This window comes from Apostichopus japonicus, chromosome 13 (genome assembly GCF_037975245.1).
Source record: "Apostichopus japonicus isolate 1M-3 chromosome 13, ASM3797524v1, whole genome shotgun sequence".
Classification (NCBI taxonomy): Eukaryota; Metazoa; Echinodermata; class Holothuroidea; order Aspidochirotida; family Stichopodidae; genus Apostichopus; species Apostichopus japonicus.
Window position 1 is genome coordinate 5,131,081 of NC_092573.1, and position 17,774 is coordinate 5,148,854.

The following is a 17,774-nucleotide window of genomic DNA, read 5'->3' on the forward strand; positions in this document are numbered from 1 at the left end:
GCATACTTACACGACTGCCTCGGTAAAAAATATATCAATTTGCAGTGATGATTCTGCTACGTGAGAATTTTAAATTATTGCTCGTATAACAGACACAGACATTCTATTCTGTCTTAATCTAGAAGGTTAATCAAGTGTTCACCCAAGTATGTCTAATAACCTTCCCATAAGAACTCTCGGGTTAGTACAATCCCGTTAAAAATATTAAAATGTTAAAGGACGACTGGACATAATAAATTTCACATGTTGTGGACCGTTAACAACTCTTGCAGGTTGCATATACACAGGCACATCACTTCGTTTTTTTATTGAGAAAAGTTGAAGATTTTCAAAATTGTAGTAAAGACAAGGCCTCCCCACGCGATTTCAAAGCAAATGAAGCCCTGACCATTGCAATTGGTAACTTGTCACAGACACTCACTACCGAATGCCGAAATTCAGCCAGTCTCTTGCGGGGTACTAAAGTGCGACACATCTACATTTCCTCTTCAGGGGAACAAGCACACCCAACTATATATACAAGTTACCTCGTATGTCCCTATTTATACGGCTGTGAGAAGAGACGCAATTGAGGTTAAGTGTTATGATTCGAACCTACAATCCCTAGAACGCAGGTCCTTTGCCCAATAGCAATATAACCACCACGTTAAAATAGGTGTTTGTTATGCTTTCCGTATTTGAAATGTATTACAACATATATCGATTCATTATTTCATAAAAAAGTGTTGAAATTCTTTGGAAAGTAAGGGAGCATTGTCCTGCTAACTTTGTCTGTCTATATGTATACATTTTACCGCATATTACCAATCTGGCCTATATCCCAGGAAAACATACGATGTTTATGTTCTGTATAATGTACCTGTTTACTTGTTTTCATTTGTTTGACGTACCGCGACCTACATGGGGGTTATATGTGAAAGTAACGATACCTTGGGTATTGATTGATCATAAACACGCTATTGCACGGTATATGACTGGCAACCGCTCGTTACTGTGGAACATGTATGCTCTTCCAATGATATGTAGAGACAATAGTATAATGGCATACTGCTCAATACTTTATTGTTTACTTAGGAAATGGGGCGGTGGAGGGAGCGAGGGCGTCAAGTAAAACCTGGGTTTGCACCTCTCTATCACAAAATCAAACTGTTTACAATCTCTGAGACTTGAAAAAGATCGTATGGTGACTCCGATTGATACTTTTAGTAGTTGTGTATGAATGTTTTTTGTACACAGAAAGTTCCTTAAACACATACCGTTTCTGGTGCTGTCGAGCGTGCAGCATTTCGTGTTATTTGTAACGTTAGCAGACATTGCTACAATACGGATGTCATTAACGACCATGTTAAATGTATTACTTAACCGCAAGCGATGTAAATATGGCAATAACAGGTCTCCTATAACACATGTTTTAACCATAGTGTGAAAGGGTTTTCAATTTATGAGCATTAACACAACGTTTACCGTGTCCGAGTGCTGTGCGCCTGAATATATGTATATATTTGATAAGTCCAGCAAGAAAAGTTATTCTCGCGCTAAATCAGCAAACATATAGACTTTAATGATGGATTTCCTTTCTATATTACTTCTATATCTCACGAAAGACGAGAAATGATGGTTTTGATTGGATTAACATAGATTGTCCAATGACCTATGACGTACATATAACGGACATTTTACGACAGTTTGGAGCAACGTTAGAGCATGGAGCTATAAATGCTCCATGGTTAGAGGGAGTGCAAATAAGGAGATATCCTGTATTCAAACTATATTGTGAGACGCGGGTGTGTGTGGTGTGTGGGATGCGATAAGAGGTCTAACAATCAGCGAATAGTAACAGGCTAAATATTGCCTACGTCACCTCAAATGTATAAATACAAGATAGATTGTTGCAGCATTGTCGAAACATTCTCGAAACGGATGTCCCCTACTCCAAGTAATCCCGGTCCTTACTTCAAGCATGCGACACTTTATTGCACAGGGACACAGGGGACAATGGGAGGGGTTTAATAGTACGGTCCATAGGCTCTTCCATGTAGGGCTAAACACTCCACCTCTTTGGACGAATGCACTGGGGAAGTGGGGGGGGGGTGTGAAAAAGGGAGGTGATTTCATTTGTGAACCGGATCTTATTAACATATAAATTAAAGTTATGGAAGCAAAAATGTGGTTTAAGTAAACATAGAAACAATCCTACTTCGGTTTATTTTAGAGTCGACTTTGCAGTGTCTCTTTATGATAGTTTCTATTATTCCGATATGGCAGTATGTGCACCTTACATTAATGGCACACTAAAACACAATCTGCAACATGTCTACCTCCAGACTGGCTATTCATCTCCCCTAGATTCCCCTTTTGCCATCCATTTGTGCAATATCCTGTAAAACACAGCAGCAAATTCTCAGTGTATGCTATGTAGGAAAGAAATCCGGTGTTCCAATACAACAGACTCGGCAGAGTCAAATTTCAAAAGCAACTCAGTTATAAACTATCATGTGCAGTTGCTAAATTGTGACCTTATATATGATGATGATGAATATAATATATAAACATTCATATAAGCAATAATAAATGTAACAATCATGAAACCTCTATAGGTCAATGAAAGAAGCGCGTTCAGCTTCCAACAAACGAAATCATTCAAAAATTATTTGATATATAAATCTAGGGCATATGCGTGTTATAGTCAAATATCAGTAAAACATGTAGTCATTAACGATTGCGAAAATCTTATTCAGGCGTATTTTTTTCGCGGTTAGTCAGTGAAAAGTTCTTTCTTATCGCTGCAACTGTTTGCGGTTTATTTTCCTTTTCATATTTTGATTTGAATTTAATATTATTGATATTATTTTATCACTTCCTGTCATCTTTCTGAAACTGCATGTTTTTTATACATTAACGACTGTGGTTTAAACAGCTATTTGTGTTGATTCTACAGTTTCTGATAGATTTCCTAAGCGTACCTGACGTGTGCTGCCGAAATAGTTGAAATTGATCAATTTGATATGTGCTCCTTTATTGTCGTTTGAGCAAATGAAAGTCAAGTCGTAAGTTATTACCCCTTTCTTTCAATTCTGCAGATTTTATCTCCCAGAAACGTTTCTGTATAATCTTAATTACATGCCAAAAATACCATATTTTTTCTGTCATTTTCATCTTTATGTGAATAATAGTTTTCTTGCCAACGACCTTTAAATTGCAATCTAGTATCGAGTAATTCTATAAGCTCTAGAACCATTCTTAAACTGCATTATGTAGAGAGTAGTGTCGACATTCTTGAACATTCATGCCGATTCGTACATTTCCCGGAGTGGAGGATGTTTTATCACCGATACATACACAGTTTTCAACTCTTTGCTAGTCAAAACATCAACATTTGTCTTGAATTAATTCTTTACTTCTCATGACGCTGCAAAGGGTCTCGATTATGTGTTTACTTCTTCTTTATCTTCTTCTCCATACTTTCTCTTTATATTTATTATTTTCCAGCATTTCAACAAGAAAATAGAGTTTAACCTAGATAAGTGTTATATTCATAACGTTGGATTTCATAGCTATATCATGTTATCAAATAAGCTTGTATTGCCAACGATCATGATACTGCATGCCCCAGGTTTTAAGTTCAGATGTGGAAACAAATGGAGGATAGAGAACCTAAGGAGCTTTACCCGCTCAATGTGATCTATGTTCAACTGGCAGGAATCTTCTGATGGCTTGAAGCTAACTGCTCCACTAAATGTACTTCAATTCAACATCCTCGTATAATGTTGCTTTACGAAGATGTAGTGTTAAGTTGTAAATTAGGTAAATAAATCTGGTAACAACAGAGTAAATGAAATGATGACCATAATTCACCCAATGCCCTCCTTACATGTCATAGATCAGTTGACCCGTATACATCGGGTGATCAGTTTATCTGTAACGGTTAAATTTGAACGCCAACGGTTGACCCGTATACATCGGGTGAGGTATACGGTCTGTTTATGTCATCAAATGAACTGAAGCCGTTCCATTATTAGTTCGTCCAAGTAAAGAGTTTAATAATTCCATTCGACCATTGTTTGCATGGAATTGTTCTGAACGAATAGAATCATTAATGACTGCAGCGAGTGTATACGTGTACAAGCTAAACCAAGAAGATTTATAAAAGGGTGAAAGTTGACGGGAAATAGGCGAACACGCATAAAGAGCGGCATTTAAGCAGCTTTTTGTGATTGTTTAACATGTTTTAACAAACCTACCCAGAGTTATCCAAAATGAGAAAGCAATTCATCAAGTTAGGTAAACATAGACATTTTTAATAGATAATGGTTAAATACGGAGTAAGTAATGAAGTTGATTCTAATGTTCATATTTTCTGTTAGCTTAAACAGTTTCTCCTTTTATTATTATTAATCTCATGTAAGTAGCAAATTAATTTTTAAATTTGATTTTTGGGTTGCCGTTTACAACTGCTTCATTTATTTGAAACAAAAGTAGACTAGTAAGTTAATAAAAAACATCTTCTGGGATTGGGGAATGACGTCAAGTCACAACTATGATCAATATCACCTAAAATAGTATGTTGGTACTATCACGTGTGTCATGACGGTACATATGCATCGACCTTTCGTATGTTGGTCTCTCGGGCACGCAGTGTCTTCTATGAGCTAATTGTTTGAGCTAAATGTAAATTCTATCACGGGTGTTTTTAAAACATAATTTGTTTAGATTATTCTCCAGTGTTTTGTTGCTTGGAGACGTCAAGCGTTACAATACCATTTTCAATACGATGGCCATTTAAATTTGACTTAGTTTCCGTATTACTGATTAACATAGCTCTTGTTGTTATAATCAGAGGTCAAATCGGGCATTTGTACTTGACCGAAAAAACACTGGCAGTTCCAATACATCATTCCAGAACTAGAGTAAATTCTTAACGAACTGTGAATGTCTGCTTCCATCCGTAAACCATTTGTTATGCTCTATGCATTTATAGGTTAATATTTTACCATTATTTTGCTTAGACTTCCTACATATTCACTCCATTGCACAGTTTTATGTTAGTCAGACATGACCTATCAAAACTTGCGTAAGTCTTTCAACATACATATTGTGAACTTGCAGACATTTATTGTTTGTTCGTTTTTGTTCATTCGTTTCTTCACACTCAAATATGTTTGTCATCATGTAAAGAAAGTTTGTGGAGAATAATATCGTCGTAGATGCTATCTCCATATATATATATATATATATATATATATATATATATATATATATATATATATATATATATATATATATATATATATATATATATATATATATATATATATATATATAGAGTTGGTTGGTTGGCGTCTATCTTGGCGCAGAGTGCTCTATGTCCAGTGGACAGAGCGGAATATATGTTGATACTAGTTGACTGACGATCGCTATGAACGCGTGAAAACTCCGAGTTACGACTACTAGTGTTCCACTAGAAACTCCAAGTTACAACTACTAGTGTTCCACTAGTCTCAACTAGTATCAACATAAATATATATATATATATATGTATATATATATATATATATATATATATATATATATATATATATATATATATTGTGAACTTGCAGACATTTATTGTTTGTTCGTTTTTTGTTCATTCGTTTCTTCACACTCAAATATGTTTGTCATCATGTAAAGAAATTTTGTGGGGAATAATATCGTCGTAGATGCTATATATATATATATATATATATATATATATATATATATATATATATATATATTGATAGATAGATAGCCTAACATATACTTACCTATTTGAGTTGAAAATATTTGGAAAACGCTTTCGCAGAATTACAACAGCCGTTTGGGTTTTTCGTGACCATGTTCTCATGAACTTGTACGTTTCACTTATACATTTTTCTGACTGGAAGCTTTTCGAATATATCTTCTCATCTAAAAATTGTGCATTCATGTAATGCTGAACCTTATCACTTGATAGCAATATTATCTACCTTCCATATATGTACGTACATACTGGAGTACTACTTGATTGTAAAAAAAAAAAAACGCAAAATATAGTTGTTATGCTTACCTCGATTATGACGTAATTTCCTAAGTTCATGGAAAAATGTTTGTTTTTAAGCCTTACCAAAGGTCGGGTATGATGCTCCAGATTGTAGCGAAAGTGACAACTCAAAATGAACCTTAACATAACAGAGTATGTTTATACTAACATATAATTATGATACCGCCAGACAACGATGGCACGTTCTTCTGTTAGGCTTCTATTAGTGTTTCGTTTACCAAAAAAAAATACGAACACCATCAGTTTCATCAAAACAAATTCCAGCAAATGTTGTAATCAGTTTGTAATCAGGTCAGTGTGACGTGACGATGACGTGATAAAATAGCAACATTTATGAAAAAGGCCAACAAAATCAAATCAACGATTAAATTAAAGAATTCACCGGAATTATGGAGAACTTACTGAAATTATTGTAACCGTTGATATTGAGGCTAAAAATCAAACTAATCGAAGTAAACTATTTTGTTAGTGATGACGTCATTGCGCACATCAGCCGTCTGATCAATATTCTCCGAATTTCCATTCGTTAGCTCAAAGGGGAGTTTCAATTGCTCTGTTACCCCCTGTGAATGGATTTAGTTGATGACATAAGCAGATGTAAAAGTAGCGTAGACAGAGACCAGAAATGACAAATAAAGAGTAACTCGCGGACTGTTTCCTGTTAGAAGTTTGATGTGAGTCCATTGTCTTAGATAAAAGTATCTAAATGACAAAGTGTTGTTCCTTTAGTATACTTATATAAAAATCTCCGGTGTTATTAATAGCAAGGCCATCCATAGAAGGATTACCCATTGAAGGGTTTAAATTTATCCAAATAAACTTTGTACGAAATATTACTCAAGTTTAACTTCGGGTGTAAAATTTGAGTACGTGGTTGTGAAGGGCAATCAGATATAGTTTAAAGTAGTGCAATAATGTGGGTGAATATAGTTTGCAATAAATTAATTGTACATTCTACCAAAATGAATTCATTTCATGATCGTAGTCATTTATTAATTAATCCAAAATTCATCTTGTAGGATAAACGACCACCGTACAAAACGTTGTTTGGCTTTGCCTGCCAAAAAAAAAACTATACTTGAATGTTAGTCAAAACAAGGTTACCAATAATTTAAGTGAGAGACCCTTCTAATTGTTTCATATACAGAAATTCAAGTTACAGGTAATAAAGACTTTTCATTGGGTTTCATTGTTCAGACATGTTTGCATTTAAGTAAACAATCACATGGAAATAGTGGATCAAAAGATGTTAACATTATTAGATTTCAGTATCGATCAAGAGTAGCACATATTTGGAGAATGTTGCCTAAACACGCAGAAATAAAGATACCAACAGTTTCACATGTCAATTTGTTTTGATGGACATGAACCCCCTATGTCTGGATATGATCAGTGCAGGGAAATGCATGATTGAAGCTCCATGTGTACCACCTGTCTGGTGCTTCTGTGAAGGACAACTTCAACAGATCAAGGTCTCAAGCAAAATCCTGACCAGGAGAAGGATCTATATATGATAATAAAGGTAGCTGCCGTTTCTCTGGTATGACCTTAAAATCCTTGAGTATAGGGGATTATAATGGAGATTTTATACTAACAAAAAAATAATAATAATCAGGCACTTAAGCGACCACGAATGTGGGAGAAGCCCACAAGGGCTTATGAACTACAACTTTCACGTCGGGTGGCTTCCAACTCAACATTTTAACTAACTCAAATTTCAAATCTTTTCAGTTTTAGAAAGTCATTTCAGATGGGAAAACCGTAGATTACTCTTTGATGAGATACCCACCTTACTATGACCCGGCCGGAACCTCCCGATTGCTAAGCCTCATTGCTTCAAATATACCATCGCCTTTATCCACTCGGCAACAGCACCGGTATAATGATGACTTTAAATTTGACGGTTGTTTATAATTGCGATGAATCAAAGTTGCATAATAATTGTTGTAGTTGTGGCAAGGATACATAGGCGTACATATACAGGACTCATTTAATTATTATCGGAACTTCTGTGAGTACCATTCTTCTCATGAATGAAATCAGAATAACACCTTCTGTCGTTGGTCTAACACCAGAGGTGGTGGAGGGGGTTTCAATATGAAAGGAAGGGTAACTTCGGAGGGCTTTGATTCATCTGACTTTCATTGGAGAAAGCAAAGCGAAAAACCTTCTCAAAACGTTCCGTCAAAATGGAACCTTTTGTGCATTCGGTGTCACAAGTTCAAGTTAGTATTGTATTGTTTCCCAACTCAATGGCACCCCCCGTTCCGCCCCCGCCGTAGCTGTCAGACACCAAATTGTCATTTTGGAATAAATACTTGAGGAAGTCATATTTTAATTTGATTGGTACATTTTGGACTGCAATATACTCTATTATCAGTTTTATTGTGTCAAAACGGCATTCCATAGACTCGATGTGGAGTTAACAATGGTACTGTCGGTTATAAGCTGTGAGCCTGTGACGAAGGAAGAAGTAGTGGCACGTTGCGTGTTGATTTTAATCGGAAAAACGAAAAGTCTTGTAAAATAATTTCACATGATTGAGGTTATTGGGTTACCACTTCGGGGGTGGTGGCTCCATTATCGGACGTGTCCACCCTTCCACAGCTAAACTTTACCAGCAGAATTTAGGTAAATTACTCAGACACAGACAGGTGGAAGTTATGCAAGTTAATTCAATAATTTAACGACACCGATGAACGCATCCGAGTTGGGAGTTGCATAAACAAATATAGTTAATCTTCCCAGTCAAGAAACTTTCTTGGGGAAAATATCATCGGATTTGTTTTCTTTCCCATTTTTTTTTTGTTTTTCTGTTGAGGAGAAGTATATCAATGTAGATCATAGCCTAGAAAGAAACGGTGTCAAATAATAGATATTATATAATGTAGGAAGAAATTAAATAGAAAATACTCCCACGGTTACAGCTTCATTTCCTCGTAATCACAGTCCAATGGACTTGTCGGTCAGGCTAATATACATATTAAGCCTTTAACGTTTAATTACTCACTTAAGTGCACAGACGATCGCCACGAATTAAAGCTACATTTTACGTTAAAGTTACCACTTTTCTATTCGTCACACTTATCCTGCTTTGAAAGAAAAGATTTGGTGCACATAAAACATCATGATGCTTTAGTTCACTACCACTAAATCTGTCTGTTTGGGAAATTAGGAAATTTGGCCCAACTTTCAATTTCCGGGACACAAAATTGTCTGTAATACATTGGGATATATATATATATATATATATATATATATATATATATATATATATATATATATTCAGGCCAGTCTCTCTTCAGATCGTCGCTCTATGCGTGCGTGAAACCGGGGTAGCAATATGGTGTAAATTGTATATCTTGTCTATATGTGATAATATTGCTCTACTACGGTATTGAGCACTTTCTGCTACTACTGACTATACGTATACGTGTGATATATATATATATATATATATATATATATATATATATATATATATATATATATATATATATATATATATATATATATATATATATATATATACGATTAGTTCATTAGCAGCCAACTGGTTGTGACCATAACTTAGATATCTTAGCTTTCATGGTACGATGTATAAGTATGTGTGAGAAAACTGGCAATATTATAAGTTCATATATACCGCAGAAAGTATTGTGCTTGCAGCTATAGTGTCTCCCGCACGTAGATACACACTAGTGTTACTTTGTTGAAGTAGGTTCTACCTTACTGAAAATTTCTTTTAAATATAATGTTCCACTTAATTATGTAAGCAATCTTGAGGAGCTCATGTACCTATCAAGCGCTTATATTAGTTTAGTTTTTAGTTTAGTTTAGTAGAAAAAATAATAATAAGCAAATATTTATAGAGCGCTTTATGCAAAGGCCTCAAAGCGCTTAAACAAGTACACAAATATGCAAGTCAAATCACTGTAAATTTTGGAATAAATGAGTTTTTAAGAGACGCTTAAAACAGTCAACCGATGGTGCATTGCGAATTGAAGATGGTAGATTGTTCCAGAGATGAGGTGCAGCAGAGATGAAGGCTCTTTCTCCATAAAACTTTGTGTTTGGGGTATGGCTGGTGGCAAGAAGACACTTTGTAGACGAGCGAAGTTGGCGTTGAGGATGATACTGAGGAATTAAATTTGTAATGTAACCAGGGGCAAGGGAGTGTTGTGATTTGTACGTTAAGAGGAGGAGCTTATAAATTCACCGTTGTTTTACTGGAAGCCAATGGAGTGATTGAAGCACTGGAGATATGTGATCATGACGCGATGAACATGATATTAACCGGGCAGCAGAATTCTGAACAGTTTGAAGTTTTTTCAGTGTAGAGTCAGGAAGGCCAAATAAAAGGGAGTTACAGTAGTCAAGCCTGGGCATTATCAAGGAACATACAAGTTTTGTAGTTATATCGTTGGTTAAAAACTTCCGTATCCGGCTGATCTTCCGTACGGCATTGTATGATGATTTACAAACAGCATTGACCTGTTGTTTCATGCTTAGATGGGGATCCAGTACAACTCCTAGACTTTTGACGTGCGTGGACGGAGTGATGGTAGTCTGATCAATTTTGACTGAAATAGGTTTGATTGTTGTGGATTTAAATTGCGAGGTAGCATGGAGGATTTCAGTCTTTGAGTCATTGATAAAAAGATTGTTTGATATAGCCCATGATTTTACATCTGCAATACAGTTTTGGATTTTTTGAATAGCATCGGAACAATGATCAGGATGGAAAGATGTGAATAACTGAATGTCATCAGCATAAATAACAGTTTGCATATTAGCTGAAATGATTAAATCATACACTGGAGCTACATACAAGGTGTAAAGTAACGGCCCCAGAACTGAGCCTTGTGGGACTCCAGTTGCAAGCGTAACTTCCTGTGACAGATTTTGATCCACAATAACACATTGGGTACGGTTTGCTAAGTATGATTTCATCCAATACAATGGAACTCCATCAACACCATATCTTTCAAAAAGGGGTCAGGAGGGACACTCAGGTCTCCATCAAGGACCCGAGAGAAAAAATATAGTGTCCAACTAATTACTTGTTAGAATCATATATGCTTTATTATTTATTTAGAAAACAATTACTAATTACTAATTGGCCTATACTGCTCAAGTGCTTTTTCAATTTCAACTTTTTTCTTTGTTTAACAAATGTTCATTGTATCCCTCGATCAGCGTTTGTGATCAATCGTATACATTTCATAAATTTAATACACTAAGTTGTCCAAAACAAAATTATATCATACGCAATGCATTTACGTATACATTTTATAACCTTTTCTTTGTATTTCGCTGTGGTTCGCATTGATCAAAAACATATATTGTATTTACACAATTTTTGAAAAACTTGATAAGTTACGAAGCCTTGGTTAGTGTATACGATTCAACAGTGTACTAAAGAATACATTGATTATACGATTCAACAGTGTACTACAGAATACATTGATTCAAGTAATCGTTTTGTCATTATTTAGCCAAATTGCTCATTCGGTTATATGCAAGAATTTTGTGCTACAATTTGCTAACAAGTTAATTGATAAATTCGACATTTGGGGGGAATTATTCACTTATTAAGTAAATTGTTGGTGTAATTCCACACCCCTCATTTGCTAAGACACGGGAACTCTGAGTAAGAACCGGAAATAAGTTACTTTTGAAACTTCTGCAACGTAATGTTAAGACGCTAATATCTAGCCGGGTCAATATGGATGACCTTTTACCTGCTATTCGAATGCCTAAGGTTCCTGGCATAAGTAAAAATTCATGAGGCCCCCTTTGATTAATAAATTTACACGATTTTGAATTAACTCACTGGCGATATATAATCCCATAAAGTTATTATAAATTAGCCGTTGTTAGCTGCCAAGATGGCTACCACGCAATAAGAGCGACCCATGCTTCGTTTCCCGTGCGACGGAAAACGCTGTCAAGTTGACACGATTTTCTTCAATTAAACTAATTACAATGATAATTAAAACCGACAGGTAATCTTAAAGCAAGTTCCATGATTTGCATATCATGCAAGGGGACATGTTTCTTCATTTTGTCTGACATTATTGTAACCAATGAATTACACTCCAGATTTGAAGAGGATTCTCAAAACATTTATTTCCAGCTGTGATGTAAACATGAATATGCATGGCCTTAGACATATTGATTGCTGCATTACAATGAATTTATAACGGAGAAATTAACGATGCGGATATTTTCTTCAAAAAAATATAATACTAAATAAAATAATAAAATCCACTGTCTTATACATTTTGATTTTGGCAATGATATTAATTGAGGAAATGTCCAATATACTGCTGTCATTACTTCTCCCACCTGGGAGGTAAGAAATTATTATTCCCTATTTACACATCACGCAAAGTTGGGACAAACCTCGCCTCAAATGTGAAAATCCACTCGTTTCTCGAGGTTACCGGTATGACGTCAGATATTCGTGATAACATGGAACCATTTTCTAAGTCATCTGCAATTACGCGATACTATATGATGATTGGCAAGACATTAACTCTATAATGTAAGCATGACAAACATTAGCTGGCTCTTGGCCAAACAGATGATTACATGAAGTCTTGTGGCGATTACAATTATTTAGTCATTATAGTGTATTCTCAGATAAGGAACCCCGTGTTGCTCATGTATGCCCGTGTACGTAGAGCCTGTACTGTGTAGCAGATGCTGACTCGTGCACGATCGCGAGCTACCCTTTACTATACACATACATGATGGAAACATGGATAGACTTCTTCCACTATTAAACGCAAAACAAAAGTTTGTTAGTTCTATTTCATAAATCTGGTTTAATGTTGTAATTAAATGTTGTAGATTAATATTGTAATTGACACCATTACGGGTAATGATCCCTCAGGCGAGAATTAGTTTGTAATGTAAATTGTTCACAGTATGATAAATACTGACTGAGTTGTCATCTACGTTTGTCATTCCACAATAAGAAATAAGGTTGTTTCCGATAGAAAACAAATCTTTCCTCCCCGCCATTCCTAATTCGTTACTAATATATCCCTCCATAATGCAAACTGCACCAGCGCGTGACTTAGTTCCACTTAAGGCCAATTAAATAAATACAGGCACAAGCCCATGTTAATTACGACAGCCTTCCAAGTTGATCTTGACACATTTTCGGTACCACTTTATACTAAATGCAATAAAAATTACTCTATGTGTTTTTTCAAGTACTGAAGAATTTCTCCATTTTGCTTATTTTTGAAAATGACCAATAACATTTTGCATGTGATGTACTAAAATGACAAAAGTGAATGCGCCACGTAATGCAATAACCAATAACGGAGTAAGTGGCGTGTTCACGTTCACTTGGTGCGTGTTCACGTTCACTTGGTGAAACAATCTGATATGTTTAGTAATATTCGGTATTTCTGGGGAAGATTGCCACCAGCCAGAAAGCTGCTTTATAGTGACTGACTCGTTTGACGTCTTGTTGACGTTACATCTTCACGAATATAAATGGCAATCAACTTGTGTGTCGTCAAACTTTATGTATAAGAAGTGATTCGTCAATCTCGTGAAACGGAAGGAACATGTGAACCTTTCTTGCTAGTAGCAACTTCCACTTCTTTCTGCGCATGTGCAATCGTATTCGTCATCAGCCGTTTGCTTTCAGACGGTTCTCATATTGTTAGTGTCGTTATGGTACTTTCTGAAATACATGTTATGTTATTTGGTGTCTAATCTCAGATTGTATAGCCTTTGCAAACTGTATCGTTGGTGTCAATGTGGTGTTTGACATTTAACAAAGGATATGAGATAACAGGGTACAGTATCGGTTGTGTCGTGTCGCTGTAGTTTTGTGACAATGCTCACGCGAACAATGAACTCCAGTGGTCTCATTTTCTTGAAGTTCTGTAGGCGCCGCCGGTATATTTTAAAACAGTTGGAATTACACCAATATACGTTATCTGTAGATTCATACTGTGACCGTGTGTAGTACACAAATGAATACACGTTATTAAAACAAAAGAGCATCGCGTAGGCGATTCAGTATATTAAAATAAATAGAGCATTATGTCTTTAGCCAGGTCACGTGAGGTCGTGTTTATCAGCATGTTGCTAATCTGTTATTTTCATTAGTTTTACTGGAATCGTTTATGTTTCCTGCTATGGGACGCCAAATACACCTGCTAGTTCATAGCAGTGTAATGAGGTCGTGTATTATTGGATCAGTGATATCCGACTAGGTACCAATGTATATACAAACAAAGAAATTTAATTCCAGACACTTGAACAAACGACTAGTAAATTGAACAGTATTCATTCTGATATTTCTCTATTTATGTTGTGATAAATGTTTTGATTGTTTACCCAGCTCCACCCAACCTACTACCCCTCTCACTCCCCACTCCTCACACCTTACATTCTTCCAAAATGACACTAGACCCCAGTACGGCCCACAACTCAAAGAAATAACAACTTCAGAAGCTTGAATCTCTTTTATATAGGCTAGTAAGATTAGTAATGTTTATGGTTATGGACAGACTTGCCCCTATACTTTAATTGGATAAATATAACATTGAGATTGAGAACTAAGATAAAAAGGAAACCAAAGATAATATAATGTTCATAGCTGATTAGTATTTTTTCTCAAAGCAAGACATTGTATTCATAGAAATTCAGAGAATATTTAAATGTCACGGGAGGATTTTCTTCGTTTCATGTCAAACTCATTGTCGGGTATAAAGGTGACGTCACAAGTACTTCTGGCTATTTCCATATTTAATAGTTTCATAGTAAGTATCCTAAATGATAATGATGAAAAAGATAAACCTGGCAAAAGAAATCCACCCTTTTATGTTGTAGACTATAAGAGAAAATCCCAAGTAATACTTAAATCGAATTATAGGGTCAGGTTCATTTGGTACGGTACGGTAGTAAACTATTAATTAAACACTTGTAGATGTACTAACATAATTTTATTGACTTACTGTTTATTACTGAGAAATAATTTAATGAATTTATCCTTGAAGCGTCTCAAGGGTATTTGTGTAAAAAATAAATTCTTTAAAGATTTCATCACGTACTTTTTTAACTAATTAAATTAATAATTGGACTTAAAGTTAGAGAGACATTTCTTTCGCCCACATTTTTCCCCGTCGATAAAATATAAGGAAAGCAAATGTATCCTTCTATTATTCCGACGTTATTCCGTGACGGATGACCCTGAATTTCTCAGAAGCATTTTCTGTCCGCCAAAATGAAACATCGTTTCCGTTTGGCTAAGCATATTAACCTTTGAGCGCCCTCTCTATCTCACTGAGTATCGCCATTTGGAACTATTATTATTGCGTTCTTCCGCGACATTTCCAGGATTATAATATTTGCAACTATCAGTGGTCAGGTGACAATTACAGTTTGTATATATTAAACCAACGGTGTTCCAAGCAACCATTTGATTGTTAAGCACTGACTCATCACTCCATCTGGAATCTTTGAGCATTAAACGTGAATTATTAAAGAGAAAAGGGGTAGTGATAATTTCTTCATATCATATTATTTTGGAGGAACTTGACCTGTTTTTGTGCTTTATCTTTACTCGCAGAGAACCATGGAAGTGAAGACCACGAAGAAATCATTCTTAATTGCAGCTGTTTTAATTTCTATTTTTGTCGTTATCTTACCAAGTACTACTTCAGCGTTATCTGGAACTCAGGTAAGTTTTACTACTGACAATGGTTTACATCTTATAAAAGTGATGTACTAACCGTGTCAAATTCCACCATATATAGTAGAAAACGTATTTCATTATTGTACTTGAATTGGTATGAATGCGTGATCACCCATGCATAGCTGAAAAATACCAGTCTTTATTTGAGAGTATTTTAAAAACTACCAGACTCAAATGGTGAATATTTTTGCAAATGCTGTCACAAAGTTTGTCTCATATTTATACAGCAATTTAAGTGGTTCTTTGTTTGAATGAATGTGTACAGTAGTACGTAAAGGAACAATATCTCATGGAACGACTACATGTAGGTCTACCTTCATTTCGTCTGTTCATTACTTCAATATAAAATATATAGATCGTCATCCCCATGTATTTGTTTACCCCATGATTTAAAACACAACTGGACTTTTTCTTGAGTTCTTGGTTTTTATGTTTTTGAACTTATAGTATAATACAAATTGAATTGTACATTATTGTAGGTGATTTTAAAATTTTATTGTGCAAATCATCATTACAAAGGGTTGCGAACTGTTATATTTTACAATATACATGCATATAGTTATAATTGTTATACTACAGTGTTAGCTAGCTGAGTACCGTAGTATACCAATATGTTATCTCTCATATGGCTCCCTGTATGGTAATACTACATGAGTAGTGTGTTTGATTCAGTGATTTTACTGGATCTACTAAGTTGACGTTTGGTATAATATTGCGTAATATATAACTACAGAAAGATGTACATTATACATATGTGTAGTTGTAATTGTAATACAGTGTTAGCTAGTTGAGTACCGTAGTATACCAAGATGCTATCTCCCAGTTGGCTCCCTACATGGTTATACTACATGAGCACAGGTTATAGCACAGGTTTTAGCACAGGTTATACACAGGTTATAGCACAGATTATAGCACAGGTTATTGCACCGGCTAGAGCACAGATTACAGCACAGGTTATAGCACAGGCTAAAGCACAGGTTATAGCACCAGTTATAGCACAGGTTATAGCACAGGTTATAACACAGGTTATAGCACAGGTTATAGCACCAGTTATAGCACAGGTTATTGCACCAGCTAGAGCACAGGTTATAGCACAGGTTATAGCACATGTTATAGCACAGGTTATAGCACCAGTTATAGCACAGGTTATAGCACAGGTTATAACACAGGTTTTAGCACAGGCTAGAGCACAGGTTATAGCACAGGTTATAGCACAGGTTTTAGCACAGGTTATAGCACAGGCTAGAGCACAGGTTTTAGCACCAGTTATAGCACAGGTTTTAGCACAGGTTATAGCACAGGCTAGAGCACAGGTTATAGCATCAGTTATAGCACAGGTTATAGTACATGTTATAGCACCGGTTAGAGCACATGTATATCACAGGTTATATCGTAAATCGAACTGACACTTTCATTTTATGACCATTTGATGACCAAAATACAGGAGAGTGTCTTCTTTTTGTTTTGAGTAAAGCTCAGTTGGTTTGTAAAATTCCATCAAATGGTAGCCAAACACAAACTGTTGTTTTTAAGGACCGTACCTTCATCAAATAAAGCGACTGGACGTCTTAGTTTAGCACCCCACCTTATTAAATGTCTTGCTCTGGTACAATACTGACTGTTGATGACTGTTGTAGTCTCGAATTATAACATGTCTTCGATGTAAATAACTTTTAGATTTCGTGTTATGTCGGTAATATTAAAAGCCTGTCGGCAAAATAAATTATCCATAATTATCCGTAAACCCGGTTAGGAAACTAATATTTGTATGAATCGACCAAACTGATACTCTACCGAGTGGTCAATACTACTTTTGCTCATACTAATAAGATGGCAAACTATATAATGAAATAGCAACGCACTTTCTCTTATCTACATATTTCCTTTTGATGTTTTTTTTATCTGTCTATCAATTTGTACTACAAGCTGGGATTCCAGAAGTACAGAAACCGGTCAGTGGGCAGAACAAACAATATTTGGTTT

The 17,774-nt window shown here is 35.5% G+C and overlaps 1 protein-coding gene across 2 annotated transcripts in view; it reads left to right on the top strand.

The window, feature by feature from the left end:
* LOC139979222 (thrombospondin type-1 domain-containing protein 4-like) overlaps positions 1 to 17,774 on the top strand; it is a 159,777-nt gene that overhangs the window by 45,492 nt on the left and 96,511 nt on the right. For both annotated transcript variants that reach the window (XM_071989980.1, XM_071989982.1), the window contains exon 3: positions 15,666 to 15,776. In XM_071989980.1, coding sequence (XP_071846081.1) covers positions 15,666 to 15,776 — 111 coding nt within the window. The remainder of the gene's footprint in view (positions 1 to 15,665; positions 15,777 to 17,774) is intronic.